Genomic DNA, 15,386 nt, shown 5'->3' with positions numbered 1-15,386 from the left:
AAATAAATAAATAAATAAATAAATGTATTTTACTTCTAGGTTTCTGGAATCTTAAGTAAAATAGTGATCAGCTACAAGGACTCTTAAGTACCATTTACCTTTTGCCATAGTTGTTGGTTCTGTTTGCACAGATCTTGAAAAGACTAAACTTTGGGGATGATAGACTGAATATAAGTAACTGTATTTAGTTTTGCTGCATATTAAAATTCTGCTAGAACAACAGTAAAGGCATAAACCGACAGGGCAAAAAGAAAATAGAGAAGATAAGCAATAAATTTTGGACAGTGGAGCCACTTGGTTGATCTCATGGTTGTAAGTTCAAGCTCTACATTGAGTGTGGATTGCTTAAATATAAAATCTTTAAAAAAACTTTTGGAAAGTGAAAAAATTTTTTTAAAGATTTTATTTATTCATGAGAGACACACACACCCAGAAGCAGAGACATAGACAGAGGGAGGAGAAGCAGGCTCCATGCAGGGAGCCTGATGTGGGAAGCAATCCTGGGACTCCAGGATCATGCCCTGAGCTGAAGGCAGGTGCTCAACCGTTGAGCCACCCAGGCGTCCTGGGAAGTGGAAAATTAACGGATGAATAGTAAGGCAAATTCAAATGGATTAGTATGGATTACAGGGTACCTAGGATAATGATAGATATCCACAATCCTAATCTCTCCACATGCCCTCCAAAAGCCATACAGATAATAAACAAGAGTAGTAAAATCTCAAAAAGCCCATGACTTCTAGGTATCTAGAAGACAACACTACAGAATTCAAGTTACTTAAAATTAATAGAAATTTAAAAACAAATTTTAGCAGAGCTATCTCTTAAATTTCTACAGTAAGCCTTTGTGGAGAGGAAGGAGTCAAGAAAAATTCAGAGAATAGGTGATTAGAGGACCTAAGTTTGGGCTAAAAACAAGACTCCCAGAAAGAGAAGTTCATCTGAAGTACAAAAATATTGAACACAATTTGAGTAGATTGGAATACTGTACAAAAAACTGGACTTTGTGAAAGTTGATGTAGCAACCTCATATTTATTTTATATAGAGATTGAACAAGCGAGTGCATGCGTGAACTGGGGGGTGGGGCAGAGGGAGATGGGAAACAGACTCCCCACTGATTGTGGAGCTGGGTCCCATGACCCCAAGATCATGATGGAGTTGAAACCAAGAGTCTCATGCTTAAAAGACTGTGCCACTCAGGCGCCCCTTGAAACTGAGTAATTTAAAGATTCATGAAGATGTGGGAAGGGTTTAAGGACACCACAAGGTGTCAGTAGTCCCAGACTAGCAACAGAGGTGAACAGTCACTAATCCTGGGCAAAAAAGTAGCAAAAGGACGAACTCCAATTTCTAGAAAGGGTATCTAAATGGAGAAGGCCTATGATAGGAGCTATGGCCAACAGTGAGTCCACAGCATGAAAGCCAGGAGGATGAATATCTTTACTTTCCTCTCACCCTCTTATGCTATTTCTAATTGGCTAAACTTTTTTTTTTTTTTTTTTAAGATTTTATTTATTTGAGAGAGAGAGAGTGAGAGCAAGTGAGCACAAATTGGGGGAGGGATAGAAAGAGAGGGAAAAGCAGACTCTCCGCTTAGCAGGGAGCCCAACGTGGGGCTCGATTCTGGGACCCCAGGATCATGACCCCAGCCAAAGGCAGATGCTCAATTGACTGAGCCTCCCAGGTCCCCCCTGGTTGGTGAAACTTAACCAGAAGTCAGAGGGCTAGAGAACCCACGGAATATCCTTTTATATGGACAGTATTACCTAGAGACCAGAGCAAGACAAGACCTTTCCTTGGGTCCCGTGCTTGAAAAATGCCCACATAACATGAATCCATTTTAAAAAATATTAAAGAACACATGAGCATATCAGGATTTGGTGCCCATCAGGATTTAGTACAGCTCAGTATTTATACAGTGTAAACTTTCAACATCCACTCTCATAGTGAATACTCAGGCTTTTGGGAAATATTTCATATCTCATATCCTTTATCTTTAAAATAAAATGTGACAGCATCTAAATGCTATAAAAGTTTACAGGTTGTGCTCTTGCTAAAGTTGGAGAAGAATATATGCATGGAAAGAGGATTTGAGCAAGTAGATAAAATAATTTGTCAAATCTTTTTTCTCAATAGCATAAACACAATAGATGCTTGCATAATGAAATACCACTTCCCAGCAGTGCTGAGCAATCATTTTCTTCTCTTAGGGTTCCAATTAATGAACTAGAAGCACTCAAGAATTATTGTGGTGACTACAAGGGTTACAATGGGCAGCTTAGAAACCATTTTCTATATTAAACTATTCTTATATTCTAAACATGGGGATCTAGACATGAGTAAAATGTGTTATCAATTCTTTATATTATTGCACAGATGTATCTATTGCTTTGAGAAATGATGAAAATAACAATATAAGTGATACAATTGTTATGATGAATTTAAAATATTTTATAAAAAATAAAATATTTTATATTTCCTGCAGTAAAAAATGCTACCATTTGCAATAATACCCTTATATTCAAATACAATAGGTAAAATTCATGGTTCATTTCTGAATCTAAGTATTACTTAAAAAAATTTTTTTAAAGATGTTATTTATTTATTCATAGAGACACAGAGAGAGACAGAGACACAGGCAGAGGGAGAAGCAGGCTTCATGCAGAGAGCCTGACATGGGACTCGATCCAGGGTCTCCAGGATCACGCCCTGGGCTGCAGGCGGCACTGAACCGCTGCACCACCAGGGCTGCCCTACTTTTAAAATTTTATTGATAATTCCAGTTGCTACTGTCTCAACAGAGCAAAATTTCTCCAGTTCAAAAGAATTAAAAAACTATTCTTTATATGAATTATGCCTCAATAAATCTGAAAAGATTATTAAAAAAAATCTATCCAAGAAATACTATGACCCAAGGCAGGCTAATTTGGCATTAATGCCTATAGAACACAAAAGATGTGAAAATCTTGATTCTAAAAATAGGAATATTGCTGAGATGAAGGGAATAAAATTAACTTTATGGAATACATAAATAATTTGTGAACTATATGTCTATTTTTATCTTTTGCCCAAACACACTAGACCATTATAGAACATCCAGACATGTACAATAGTTAAGTTCAGCTATCTTTTGTTAGTTTATTGACCTTTAATTATAAAAACCATACACGTTTTAATTTTGTCACTATGAAGGCATAGAGTATCATTTATGTAACAGTTTGTTAACCTCCTTGTGATTTGTATTTTGACATGTCAACAAAATCCATACAACCTTCCCATCTCCCTAAACCTGTAGATTTCTTTCCTCTATAGCAAGGACCCACAAGCCTTTTCCTGTAAAGGACCAGATAATAAATACTTTAGGCTTTGAGAGCTATATGGTGTCTGTCACAACTACTCAATTCTACCATTGTAGCATGAAAGCAGCCACAGGCAATACATAAAGGAGCATAAGTGTTTTCCCATAAAACTTTATTTACAAAAACAGATGGGGCCTCACAATCCTTAGTTTGCTGACCCCTGTAAAATAGTATGCTAGGAAATATCTGGTATCTCAACCTGAATGTCTTGGCCAATATTCAATCCAGGGTTCAATTAACCAAACAAGCACTTTCAGATCCAATATCAAGTGTTCAAGCTAACACTAAATCTCAAATCCTGAATGAATGAAACTATATAAATATACTTGGCCCTTACTAGCTTTTATATTTGATTCTTTTTTTTTTTAATTTTTACTTAAGTAATCTCTACACGCAATGTGGGGCTCAAACTCAAGACCCCAAGATCAAGAGTTGCATGCTCTTCTGACTGAGCCAGCCAGACGCCCGTTTTATACTTTTTAAACAGATATACCTAGAATCCACCCTGCACGTTTCCTAGGTTCTAATTCAAAAATTTGTTTTAAGATTTTATTTATTTTCTTGACAGAGCAGAAGTAAGGTGAGCAGGAGAGGAGGAAGGCAGGGAGCTGATGCCAGGACCCTGGGATCATACCTGAGCCAAAGGCAGATGCTTAACTAACTGAACCACCCAGGCCTTTTGACACAAATTAAGAAGATCTTACTGTTTGTTTGATATATATGCCACTGTTCTGCCCCAGGTTCAGACAAAAAAGGGTGCCCTGTGTGTAGAAAATTTTATTATTTTTTAAAATATGGAACGCTTGGGATCCCTGGGTGGCGCAGCGGTTTGGCGCCTGCCTTTGGTCCAGGGCGCGATCCTGGAGACCCGGGATCGAATCCCACATCGGGCTCCCGGTGCATGGAGCCTGCTTCTCCCTCTGCCTGTGTCTCTGCCTCCCTCTCTCTCTCTCTCTCTGTAACTATCATAAAAAAAAATAAAAATAAAAAAAAATAAAAAATATGGAACGCTTTACGAATTTGAGTGTCATCCTTGCTCATGGGCCATGTTAATCTTCTCTGTATCGTTCCAATTTTAGTATGTGTGCTGCTGAAGCAAGTAATGTGTATAGAGAATTTTAAAACAATAATAAACCAACTAAATGTCTTCTGCTTTTTATTATCAAAATGTGCTGGCAATTGTAAAAATGTCAGTGATGAATTCCTCCATTCTGCTGGGGTTGCTTTATCACCAGCCTCTTTTTCTTGAAATGCCGTTAGGTTATTTCCTCTAGGAACTGAACAGTTATTTCTCTTCATGGGCCATGAGGAGTTTAACTCTCTTTATGGGCCTGGAGATGAGGAGGGGAAACAGGAGTTCTTCTTCAGGATAATAGGCAGTCCCTTGTGATATAACTGACCCAGGAGAAATTTCCGAATGACTTTTATATGAGAGAAGGTAGCTTTCTCCGCAGAGGAAAGGTAGCAAGGTTCAGAGGGACTTGGGATTTGGGCTTTGTCTTACACTGACCAAAGGTCTTGATCTGTTTTATTCCTTTTCAAACAGTGCTCTAACTTTAGAATAAGAGACTTGGCAAGGCTGTGCTTTTAGCTAGGCATTGAAACTCTAAAACCTGCACAATTAAGTTTTGGGGACTAATACTCAGTCATTTCAGTCCTGCAACTGCACAAGATAAGGAATCCTTTTGAGACTGCCATAGAAGGTTTCTGGTTCTTCATCTCTACCTTATTTTGAGATTTCACAGCTTTAAGCTTATTTTTCCCCCTCTGTAAGATCTTTAACGCAGTCAGAAATAGCCATCCACTTCACAATCTTTTGTAGTCCCCACTGCTGTCATCAAGAGTTACCCAACCAACAAAAGTTTTGTTCCCTACTTGGCATTCTATCCCATGCCATCATCAGTGATAATCTGAATAATCTTGTTGCCAGTGCATTGCACAGACTATCAAGGACAGATGTCATTTATGAGGCTGTCAAATCTGTGTTTAACCTGGTCCAGAATTCCATCTTGTTTCAAGGGGCCATACTTGTTTTGAAAATAGTATTTAACCCAGATTGTTATGAAGGAACTATACACAGAGGTATGAGCAGGGTTAAGAGATCAACAAGGGATGCTGAAATATCCAGAGACCAGCAGCAGGGGAAACCATTAGCACTCCTAGACCTGAAGGGTCAAGGGGAGAAAATAATAATAATAATAATATTACTGTTGCTCAGAAGGCTGGATTATCATGGGAGGAGACTACCTCAGAAGCTGTAGGTAGAAAGGGATATGGAGCCTGTGGGATAACATAGCTTAGAGCTGAGTGAGGCTGACTTCTCAGCCTCAGCATACCAATGTTTCCTATTGGTGGAACCCAATAGGAAGCAAGTTTATAAGGAAGCCTAGGTGGTGTAGTCTGTAGGAATTAGCTCCAACAGTCACAATACAGGGCAGAGAATGACAGGATGATCTGAGGATATGTGGGAAGGGTGTAAGAATGAAGAACAATCAGCAAAAAATATGTTTCCATTCCTAATTATTTCTTTTCAGTAAAATGGAAAGAGGACCTAATCGAGATGTGAAGGTGAGGTGACAGATCATAAAAGCAGCACAGTAAGTTGTATACATATATAATCCTAGTTAATCATTTTTATATGATTTTTGGTCTCTCAAAAGGACTGCAAAAAATTAATGTTGCTATAACAATGACGCATCTTGATATTTTTGTAAATACTGTGTCCTGCTCAACTTCTGTCATCTTTCTCTCTTTTCACAGACCCTCAAAAGTTCAGAAGGTCTGTGGCTTTATAAAGGTCAATTTAGAACCTAAAGGGGAGTCCAGATACCTCTGAATATTAGTGTCTAGTGTTACTGTCATCTATTTTAGGCATTTAAAAAATCTGACGTTTACTGTTTTGAAAACCTATATGAGATATGATTTACATGGGAAATGTCTTTAATATTCCAAAGAAGATATTAAAAAAAAAAAAAACGTTCGAAACACAGAGTTAAAAGTACAATTTCTGCCAGACGAAGTATCAAATAGCAACATTTTGCTACATTTGCAATAGACGCCAAAAGAGTAGGCACTTTTAAGGAGATAGGCCTCATGTTTAAGGACCGTCGTTTGTCGGGCGGCCCGGGTGGCCCAGCGGTTAGCACCGCCTTCGGCCCAGGGCGTGACCCTGGGGCCCCAGGATCGAGTCCCGCATCGGGCTCCCTGCATGGAGCCTGCTTCTCTCTCTCATGAATAAATAAATAAAACCTTAAAAAAAAAATACAGGACTGTTTATCACAGATGTTCTAAAATGCAATCTCAAAAGATTTCTCTTACCTAATTGTTGCCTTTGTGTGTGAGAGACAGATTTTATACCGTTAAAAGTATAAAATCTATACTTTCAGGAGGCGTTCAATAGACGGAGCGCCCGTAAATATTTGTCTTGCGTTACTGATATCAAAACTTGACTCCCGTAAACAGGAGACGGATCCTGGTGCATTTTTATGCTCAGAACTAGAGCGCAATACTAAGGAGCCTTCTGCCAGGAGCTCGAAGTACTTCTCTAAATTACCCGATTTGTTCCCGCAGGCGTCTCTGCGCGGAATCATTTCCGTTGTTTCCCACGAAGCACTTGCAAGTTCGACTTACAAAATTCGAGGTTACGGACGCTAAGGGACGTCCCCCATCACTGAGCAATTCGCTGCCTTCACCCAGGACGAAGGGTCGCGGATCACATGTATCAGCCCTTCCTGTAAACTCTTTTTCGAACAAGGCGCCTCCGACGGCGCTTGGCAGTGGGGCGCCTCGCGGTGCAGGCGCGGGAAACGGCGCTGAAGCCACCCGAGGGCGACCCTCTCGCGCCCCGAGGCTCGGCCCTGCAGGTCTGCGCCTGCGCAGAGGACTCGGCGTGCCTAGCAAGCTCCCCGCCGCCGCGGGAGCTGCGGTCGTTCCGGGGAGCACAGCGCGAGGCTCTCCGGTTTACGGGTTTTCATCTTAAATCCCCCGGGGACACGTGTTGGTCGGGGCAGAGCGACGGTAACTCCTAACGTGTCTTAGAAGCCCCGACGGCGCTTTCCGTCCTCCGCCACCTCCGCCCTGGGGTGTGGCCGCAGCCCCGCCGCACGCGCTCGGCGCTCCATTGCTCTCCCCGCCCCGTCCAGGCCCCGCCCCCCGGCGCTCCATTGCTCTCCCCGCCCGCCCCCTCCCGGCCCCGCCCCTCCCCGCGGCCCATTGCTTTCCCCGCCCGCCCCCTCCAGGCCCCGCCCCCCCCGCGGCCCATTGCTCTCCCCGCCCCCTCCCGGCCCCGCCCCCCGGCGCTCCATTGCTCTCCCTGCCCGCCCCCTCCAGGCCCCTCCCCCCCGCGGCCAATTGCTCTCCCCGCCCCCTCCCGGCCCCGCCCCCCAGCGCTCCATTGCTCTCCCCGCCCGCCCCCTCCAGGCCCCGCCCCCCCCCGCGGCCCATTGCTCTCCCCGCCCGCACCGCCCCTCCAGGCCCCGCCCCCCCGCGGCCCATTGTTCTCCCTGCCCGCCCCCTTCCAGCCCCGTCCGCCCTCTCCCAGCCCCGCCCCCCGGCGGCCCATTGCTCTCCCCGCCCCCTCCAGGCCCCGCACCCCCGGCGGCCCATTGCTCTCCCCGCCCGCCCCGCCCCCTCTCCCCAGGCGCTCCATTGCTCTCCCCGCCCGCCCCCTCCAGGCCCCGCCCCCCCGCGGCCCATCGCTCTCCCCGCCCGCCCCGCCCCCTCTCCCCAGGCGCTCCATCGCTCTCCTCGCCCGCCCCCTCCAGGCCCCGCCCCCCCGCGCCCCATTGCTCTCCCCACCCGCCCCGCCCCTCCCGGCCCCTTCCCCGCGGCGGCCCATCGGCTCGCAGGTCGCCCCGGGCGCCTCCGCCCACTCGCCCCATTCCGCAGAGCGAGCCAGGCCGAGGCGCCGCTGCCCGAGTGTCGGATCCGAGACGTGGCTCCCGGCAGGAAGAACCATGTTGGATTTTGCAATCTTCGCCGTTACCTTCCTGCTGGCGTTGGTGGCAGCGGTGCTCTACCTCTACCCGGTAACCGCCGTCTCGGCCTCGGGGGCTCTAGCCGCCGCCCGGGCCTCTGTGCTTCCCGTCTGCACGTCGCTCTGCGCTCAGCGGGCCGCAGGGGGGCGGGCCCGAGGGCGGTGGGTTCCCGCTCCAGCTCCCGCTTGGCGCGGGGGCTGCTCCGGAGCCAGGGACGCCCCGCGGGTGCGCATGCGCGCGGGCAGCCCTGGGGGTTGAGCGGCGCCCGCTGCTCGAAGACCCCTCGGGCGTCTCGAGGTGGCGGGGCGCGCGGCTGCCCGCGTTCTTAGGTCCTGCCTCCCCGCCCCCGGAATTGCCTCGCCTTTGCTACACCCTCCGCGAGAAGTACTTTTTTTTTTTTTTAAGATTTTATTTATTTATTCATGAGACACAGGGAGAGAGAGAGAGAGAGGCAGAGACACAGGCAGAGGGAGAAGCAGGCTCCACGCAGGGAGCCCGACGCGGGACTCGATCCCTGGTCTCCAGGGTCACGCCCTGGGCTGAAGGCAGGCGCTAAACCAGAGTCACCCAGGCGTCCCGAGAAGTACTTTTTGGGTGGCTTTTTGGCAATAACGACGCCAAACCCAAATTCCATTTTCCAGTATGTCTGCGAGGAAATTTGAGGATGCTTTGATCCTTTCAAAGGATTTCCCCCAGCTTTTTTTTTTTTTTTTTTTTTTTGCGGCTCCTGCCTTTCCATCCGACTTTCCATCTGTTGTTATTGAAATCCAAAGTCCTTAAGGCCCAGATGGGTCTTGCTCTTCACGGAGCCTCAGAAGCCAATGGAGCGGCGGAGCGAGCATTGCCGTGCGTTAGTGCGCGAGCTTGTGAGCTTGACGTGGCGACTGCCTCAGCTCTGAACCTCCTTCTAGCCTTTTTTTCTCTGCTTGCCTCTGTCAGCCTCAGAGGGTGATTCTGAGAAAGAAAGGAGCTGGTAGGTGAGCAGTCGTTTCTTAACCCGTCTGCGAAACAAGCGGGTGTTTTTGTGGAAAGAGCTGTGAAGCAGCTGAACAGGCCAAAGCATCACTGATGGTGACCGGGCGCCTTCTTAAGAGTTCTTCTCAGAGCTGGTAAACGGATTAGGTTGGAATGTTGCAACTACACAATCCGGAGCCTCCAGTATCTTTTTTTTTTTTTTTTTTTTAAGATTTTGTTTGTTCATGAGAGACCGAGAGAGAGGCAGAGACACAGGCAGAGGGAGAAGCAGGCTCCATGCAGGGAGCCCGACGTGGGACTCGATCCCGGGTCTCCAGGATCACGCCCTGAGCGGAAGGCAGAGGCTGAACCTCTGAGCCACCCAGGCGTCCCCAGTATCTTATTTCCTGAGAAACTAAACGTTTAATGGCTCCAGAGCTGGAATTTTTTATGATCTTTAAATGAGACTGTCCTTGGATTAGTTAAGAGAAGGCAACACTGTTTATTTCAACCAAATAGGTGTGCCAAATATGGTTCCCTGTACTGGGAATACAGCAATGAGCAACCAGGCAGAAAGTTACTGACTCATGCAATTTATATTCTGGTGACGGGAAAAAGATAATATAAACAATAACACAGATGGTATTTTGGTGTTGAGAATTACGGAGCAAGGGCAGCCTGGGTGGCTCAGCGGCTTAGCGCCGCCTTCGGCCCAGGTCATGATCCTGGAGACCTGGGATCGAGTCTCAATTGGGCTCCCTGCATAGAACTTGCTTCTCCCTCTGCCTGTCTCTGCCTCTCTCTCTCTCTCTCTCTGTGTGTGTCTCTCGTGAATGAATAAATTAAAAAATATTAAAAAAAAAGTGCTTAATTTTTTTAAAAAGTAGTACTTAATTATGTATTAGTTGATGTAGAATGGATGTTAATTTTTTCAAACTTGTTAATGTCATTGACACAGGAAGATTATTAAGATTATTCTTTTAAATACAACAAATCCAGTTTTTTGTATTTTAATACAGAAAGAATTCTTGAGGGATGCCTGAGTGGCTCAGCGGTTGAGTGTCTGCCTTCAGCTCAGGGTGTGATCCTGGAGTCCTGAGATCGAGTCCTGTATCGGGCTCTCCTTGAAGAGCCTGCTTCTTCCTCTGCCTGTGTCTCTACCTCTCTCTCTCTCTCTGTGTCTCTCATGAATAAACAAATAAAATCTTTAAAAAAAAAAATTTCTTGAGATTCAACCAAATTGGAAAGCCATCACTTAAGGTCCTACAGATGTCTTGGCAAAATATCTGACTTATGGGATATATGATTATATGTTAAATACTAAATTATGTATTATATACTAAATCATTATACTAAAACTATTTTTAAATTTCTCCTTAAGGCTTCCAGACAAGCTGCAGGAATTCCGGGGATTACTCCAACTGAAGAAAAGTGAGTAATTGTTTTGGGAATTCAGTGGAATTAACTCTTAATTTTTGGTATCAAAACAAAAATCTATTTTTAGATTACTCAGTTTATTTAATGACTTTGTTTACTCTAAGTTTATCTCTGGACATACAACCTGAACTTTGTTAAGAACAGAAAGAAGGGCTGTATAAATCAAAAACTTTAATTGCTTTTGGGGTGTCTGGCTGGTTCAGTCATCAGAACATGACTCTTGATCTTGGGGTCGTGAGTTTGATCTCCACATTGGGTGTAGAAATTACTTTTAAAAATAAATAGGGGTGCCTGGGTGGCTCAGTCAGTTAAGCATCTGCCTTTGGCTCAGGTCATGATCCCAGGGTCCTGGGATAGAGCCCCACGTCAGGCTCCTTGCTTGGCAGGAAGCCTGCTTTTCCTTCTCCCTCTGCCTACTGCTCTCCGTGCTTGTGCTCTCTCTGTCTCTCCATATATATATCAAATAAATAAATTTAAAAAATCTTTTTAAAAAATAATTAAAAGGTTAAAACACACACAAATCTTAAAGAAGATTGTTTTCATTTTCTCTAACCGGAGAGAGTGGTTAAAAAATAGGAAGATAAGATAGAAGGAAAGAAGAAAAGAATGCTGATCTGGTCATTTAAATCAACCTCTGATGATGTTCATTTGTTTCTCAGAATGAGATGTTGCAAAAATTGGATCGTTTTCCATTGTCTAAGTCAGATGTTCCTTGTATATCTATTTTACTTGGCTTGAACTGTCATAAATTCTCAAAATATCAGACAAATCCATGTCTAAATATGACTCCAAAGAAAATGAGAAGTCAAGTTAAGTTAAGCTTGTGATTTTGCAGTAATTTGCATTTCATGCACCTCTGCTCTCATCTGTTGACACAGTTAATTCAGAATCAGCTATTGTTTTTCTCATTCTTCCAAGTTAAATTTCTTATTTTTCCAAGTTATCTTGTCAAATGTTGCTCTCTTCTCAGAGATGGTAATCTTCCAGACATTGTGAACAGTGGAAGCTTGCATGAGTTCCTGGTTAATTTGCATGAGAGATACGGGCCTGTCGTCTCTTTCTGGTTTGGCAGACGCCTTGTGGTTAGTTTGGGCACCGTTGAAGTACTGAAGCAACATATTAACCCCAATAAGACATGTAAGTTTAATTATTTTATTCATTAGCTGATCTTTATCTTTTAAGAATTAACATCTATAAGTGAAGAGCCATACATTGTTCATGGCTGTAAGAATAGCTAACATTTATTGAATGCTTTTTATTATGTGCCAGGCATTATGCTAAGATCTTTGTAATTATTACAACTATTATTGTACCTTTGAGGCACAATGTTGTAAAATGATTATTTTTTCCTTTAATTTATAGGTATATACAATAGAATCCCAATGTAAATTCCAACAGGAGTTTTTGGGAAAAAATAGTTCCAGTGTCCATCTGGAATAGTAAAGGTACTTGATCAGTCAGGAAACATCTGGAAAAGATTATTTATGAGGGGAACACTTGCTTGGGTAGAGCAATGTGCTATAAACAGATTAAAGAATATGTACTGTAATAAGATTAAGCAGATTGATGAAATAGAGGAGATAGTCCAGTAGACAAGCCAAGTATACATAAAAAAGGAATCATTTTATGATAAGAGGAAAGGTAATACATGGTTTTGGAAAACTGGTTAGCCATTTGGAAAAAATAAATCATCATCCCTGCCTTACTCTTTATGTCAAAATAAATTCCAAATAATTAAAATTTAAAGTCATAAAAATATTAGAAGAAAATGTGGGTAAGTATAAATTGGGGGTGGGTGGACATTTTCTTACCATAAGATGAGATCTAGGAGCCATCAAGCACAAGACAAGAAATCTGTCTATATAAAAATTTTACAAACTTGGGAGAGAGAGTTGACAGGATCTTTGACTCAGCAGTGATGTCATAAGGAACTTACCATAAATTGATATTCATATAAATGAGAAAAGACATATTAATGTTATTTGCAATGAGAATTTGAAGCAAACTTAAATGTTTTCAATGGCTGAATGAAAGAATATATTCAGGCCTTAATATAACAGAGATTTGTTTATCAAATATCTGGTATAGCCTATTCTATGCCAACACTGCTATAAGCCATTTACAAATTTAACTCATTTAATCCTTAGAACAACCTTATGAAATAGATATTGAGAAAACTGAGGTACAAGAGGGTAAGTCATTGGCCCAAGGTTGTATAACTAATTAGTGGTGGAGCTAGAACTTGAAGGTAGAGTCTGGTCTAAGTTTGTGCTCTTAATCACTAAATTTTCCACAATGTGGAAGGATGGCTCTGTCAGGAAGTACAAAGATGAATAAAACCAGACACAGCTTCTGCTTCTGTGGAGTTTACAGTGTAATACTAAGGAATAGGGGAAACTAGTTACCATTATTTAAATGATCACACTAATGAACTGGGTAAGGTGCTCTGAAAGAAAGAATTGTATTCTTTGCAAAATCTGACATATTTTTTGTCTGTTTCTCTCTGTTAAGTAAGGTAACAGCAATAAAAAAACATCTTGAAAATATTTAATGGTATCTCTGTGGTGAAATTTAGATGAATTTTATCTTCTCTGTATTTTACTGTTGTTTTAATTGTTTATAATGACAATGTATTTTTTGTATGAAAACAATTGAGTCATTAAAGAAACATTTAAAAATGAATGAAAAAGAAAAAAATTTCTGGACTTAGCTAAATAATTTTAATTGTAATACTTGACCATTACATACAGACAACAATTTTGCTTTAAAATCCATGGAATGAGCTTTTTATAAAGTCAAAGATATTGTTGTCATGAAGGTAGAAAATTTATGTAAGTATTAGTGATTTATATTAGAATTCCAAGTCAGGATATTGTATTCTTGCCAATTTTTATTGCCTCTTGAACTGTTCATATATAGGAAAGATAATGAGGGGAGTTGGGAAAAAAGTCGGCATGCTCTAAGCTGCAGTCCCTTACCTCCTGGTCTCTTTGTATGCTAGAGTTTTTGTTGCTGTTTTGTGTTTTTTCTGAGTGATTACTTTGACTCAGAAATGTTTAATTTGTCTGTTTCAGCGGACCCTTTTGAAACCATGCTTAAGTCATTATTAAGGTATCAATCTGGTGGTGCGAATGTGAGTGAAAACCACATGCGTAAAAAATTGTATGAAAGTGGTGTGACTCATTCTCTGCAGAGTAATTTTGCTCTTCTGCTAAAGGTAAGGTGATAAGTTTGGCCCAGAATTCTATAATACAGATAATAGTATATTTTTTCACTGTTAATGTGTCTTATCTTTGGTACTTTTTTTCTTACTTGTCTTTCTTTTATCTTTTTTTTTATTTTTTAGATTTATTTATTTATTTTAGAGAGTATGTGTATGGCAGGGAGGGGAAAGGGAGAGAGAGAGTTTTAAGCAGACTCCCCACTAAGTGTGGCGCCCATCTTGGGGCTTGACAACCCTATCACGACTCGAGCCAAAATCAAGAATCAGGGGCAGCCCTGGTGGCTCAGCGGTTTAGCACCACCTTCAGCCCAGGGCATGATCCTAGAGACCCAGGATCGAGTCCCACGTCAGACTCCCTGCATGGAGCCTGCTTCTCCCTCTGCCTGTGTCTCTGCCACTCTCTCTCTCTCTCTTTCATTAATAAATAAAATCTTTAAAAAAAAATCAAGAATCAGATGCTCAGTTGACTGAGCCACCCAGGCACCCCTCTTACTTATCTTTTTAAGCTGATTTTATTCTCCTGAAATTTTGAAATAAAACAAACAATCAACAAAAATCATAACACCTATAAACTCCCTGTGTAAGTTGGAATGATGGGAATGTAGAGAGCTTAAAGAAATCTTCTATGTCAATAGATTTTGTCCTTTGTTTTCTGGCCAGACTCTAAACCAGTCACAAAACCTGATCTGGGCTCACCTATAACACTTTCTCCTGTAAAAAGTGCAGATTACTGGGCACATCTGCATAGACAAGCTGAATCATATTGGGAGAGGGACCTGACATTTTTAAGAAGGTCCACAAATGAGTTACAGAGTTTGAAAACAATACTAATCCATACTATTTTCTTTTTGTCCCTAAAGATCCTTGGCTGAGCCCTGTGTGCTACCTGACATTTCTCTGTGTCCCAATAGGACTGTTCCAAACCTTCACCTTTATTCTAGTATTGCTGATCCTAACCAACCCCTTTGCTTGTTATAGATGGCCTTACCTCCTGCTTTGCTGAGACCATCGAGTTCCTCACCAACAAACTCTATCCATCTCAATCTTTTGTTCTAACTTCTCATATTAAATCTTAAAGTATCCTTCTTCTGTCCAAAACTAATCCATCTATTTGTGCCCTTTAAAAAAATGGAATTTATAAAATTAATATATGGTTGCTGTAGAAAACATGAAAAATCTAACTAAAGAAATCACCCATAATTTCACTGTAGATTTATATGTGGATGAGATCATACTGTATGTTCAATTTTATATACTTTTTCACTTTAAGGGGCACCTGGGTGGCTCAGTTGGTTAAGTCGCCAACTCTTGATTTCTACTCAGGTCACGATCTCAGGGTCCTAGGATTGAGCCCTGCATTGGGCTCTATACTCAGTGGGGTGTCTGCTTGAGATTCTCCTCTCTTCTTCTCCCTCTGCCCCTCCCCCTGCTCATGC

At 42.5% G+C, this 15,386-nt stretch overlaps 1 protein-coding gene and 1 non-coding gene across 7 annotated transcripts in view; one reads left to right on the top strand and one right to left on the bottom strand.

Moving 5' to 3' along the window:
• Positions 1–4,356: 4,356 nt before the first annotated feature.
• LOC144306290 (U6 spliceosomal RNA) lies at positions 4,357–4,459 on the bottom strand. Its single transcript, XR_013373362.1, has one exon. It is a non-coding gene; the product is annotated as a U6 spliceosomal RNA (small nuclear RNA).
• A 3,724-nt stretch (positions 4,460–8,183) lies between these two features.
• The window catches only part of CYP20A1 (cytochrome P450 family 20 subfamily A member 1), a 60,380-nt gene continuing 53,177 nt past the window's right edge, over positions 8,184–15,386 (top strand). For 3 of the 6 annotated variants that reach the window (XM_077885203.1, XM_077885202.1, XM_077885204.1), the window contains exons 1-4: positions 8,184–8,387; positions 10,672–10,721; positions 11,698–11,864; positions 13,802–13,944. In XM_077885203.1, the coding sequence (XP_077741329.1) occupies positions 8,316–8,387; positions 10,672–10,721; positions 11,698–11,864; positions 13,802–13,944 (432 nt within the window). In that variant the 5' untranslated portion in view covers positions 8,184–8,315. Of the gene's footprint in view, positions 8,388–8,601; positions 8,721–9,118; positions 9,314–10,671; positions 10,722–11,697; positions 11,865–13,801; positions 13,945–15,386 lie in introns of those variants that run through there. The other 3 variants (XM_077885207.1, XM_077885206.1, XM_077885205.1) reach the window with 3 other exon arrangements.

The sequence above is a fragment of the Canis aureus genome, chromosome 36 (assembly GCF_053574225.1).
Source record: "Canis aureus isolate CA01 chromosome 36, VMU_Caureus_v.1.0, whole genome shotgun sequence".
Lineage (NCBI taxonomy): Eukaryota > Metazoa > Chordata > Mammalia > Carnivora > Canidae > Canis > Canis aureus.
Note: the sequence above shows the minus strand (reverse complement) of the source record. Positions and strands in the feature narration are given on the sequence as shown.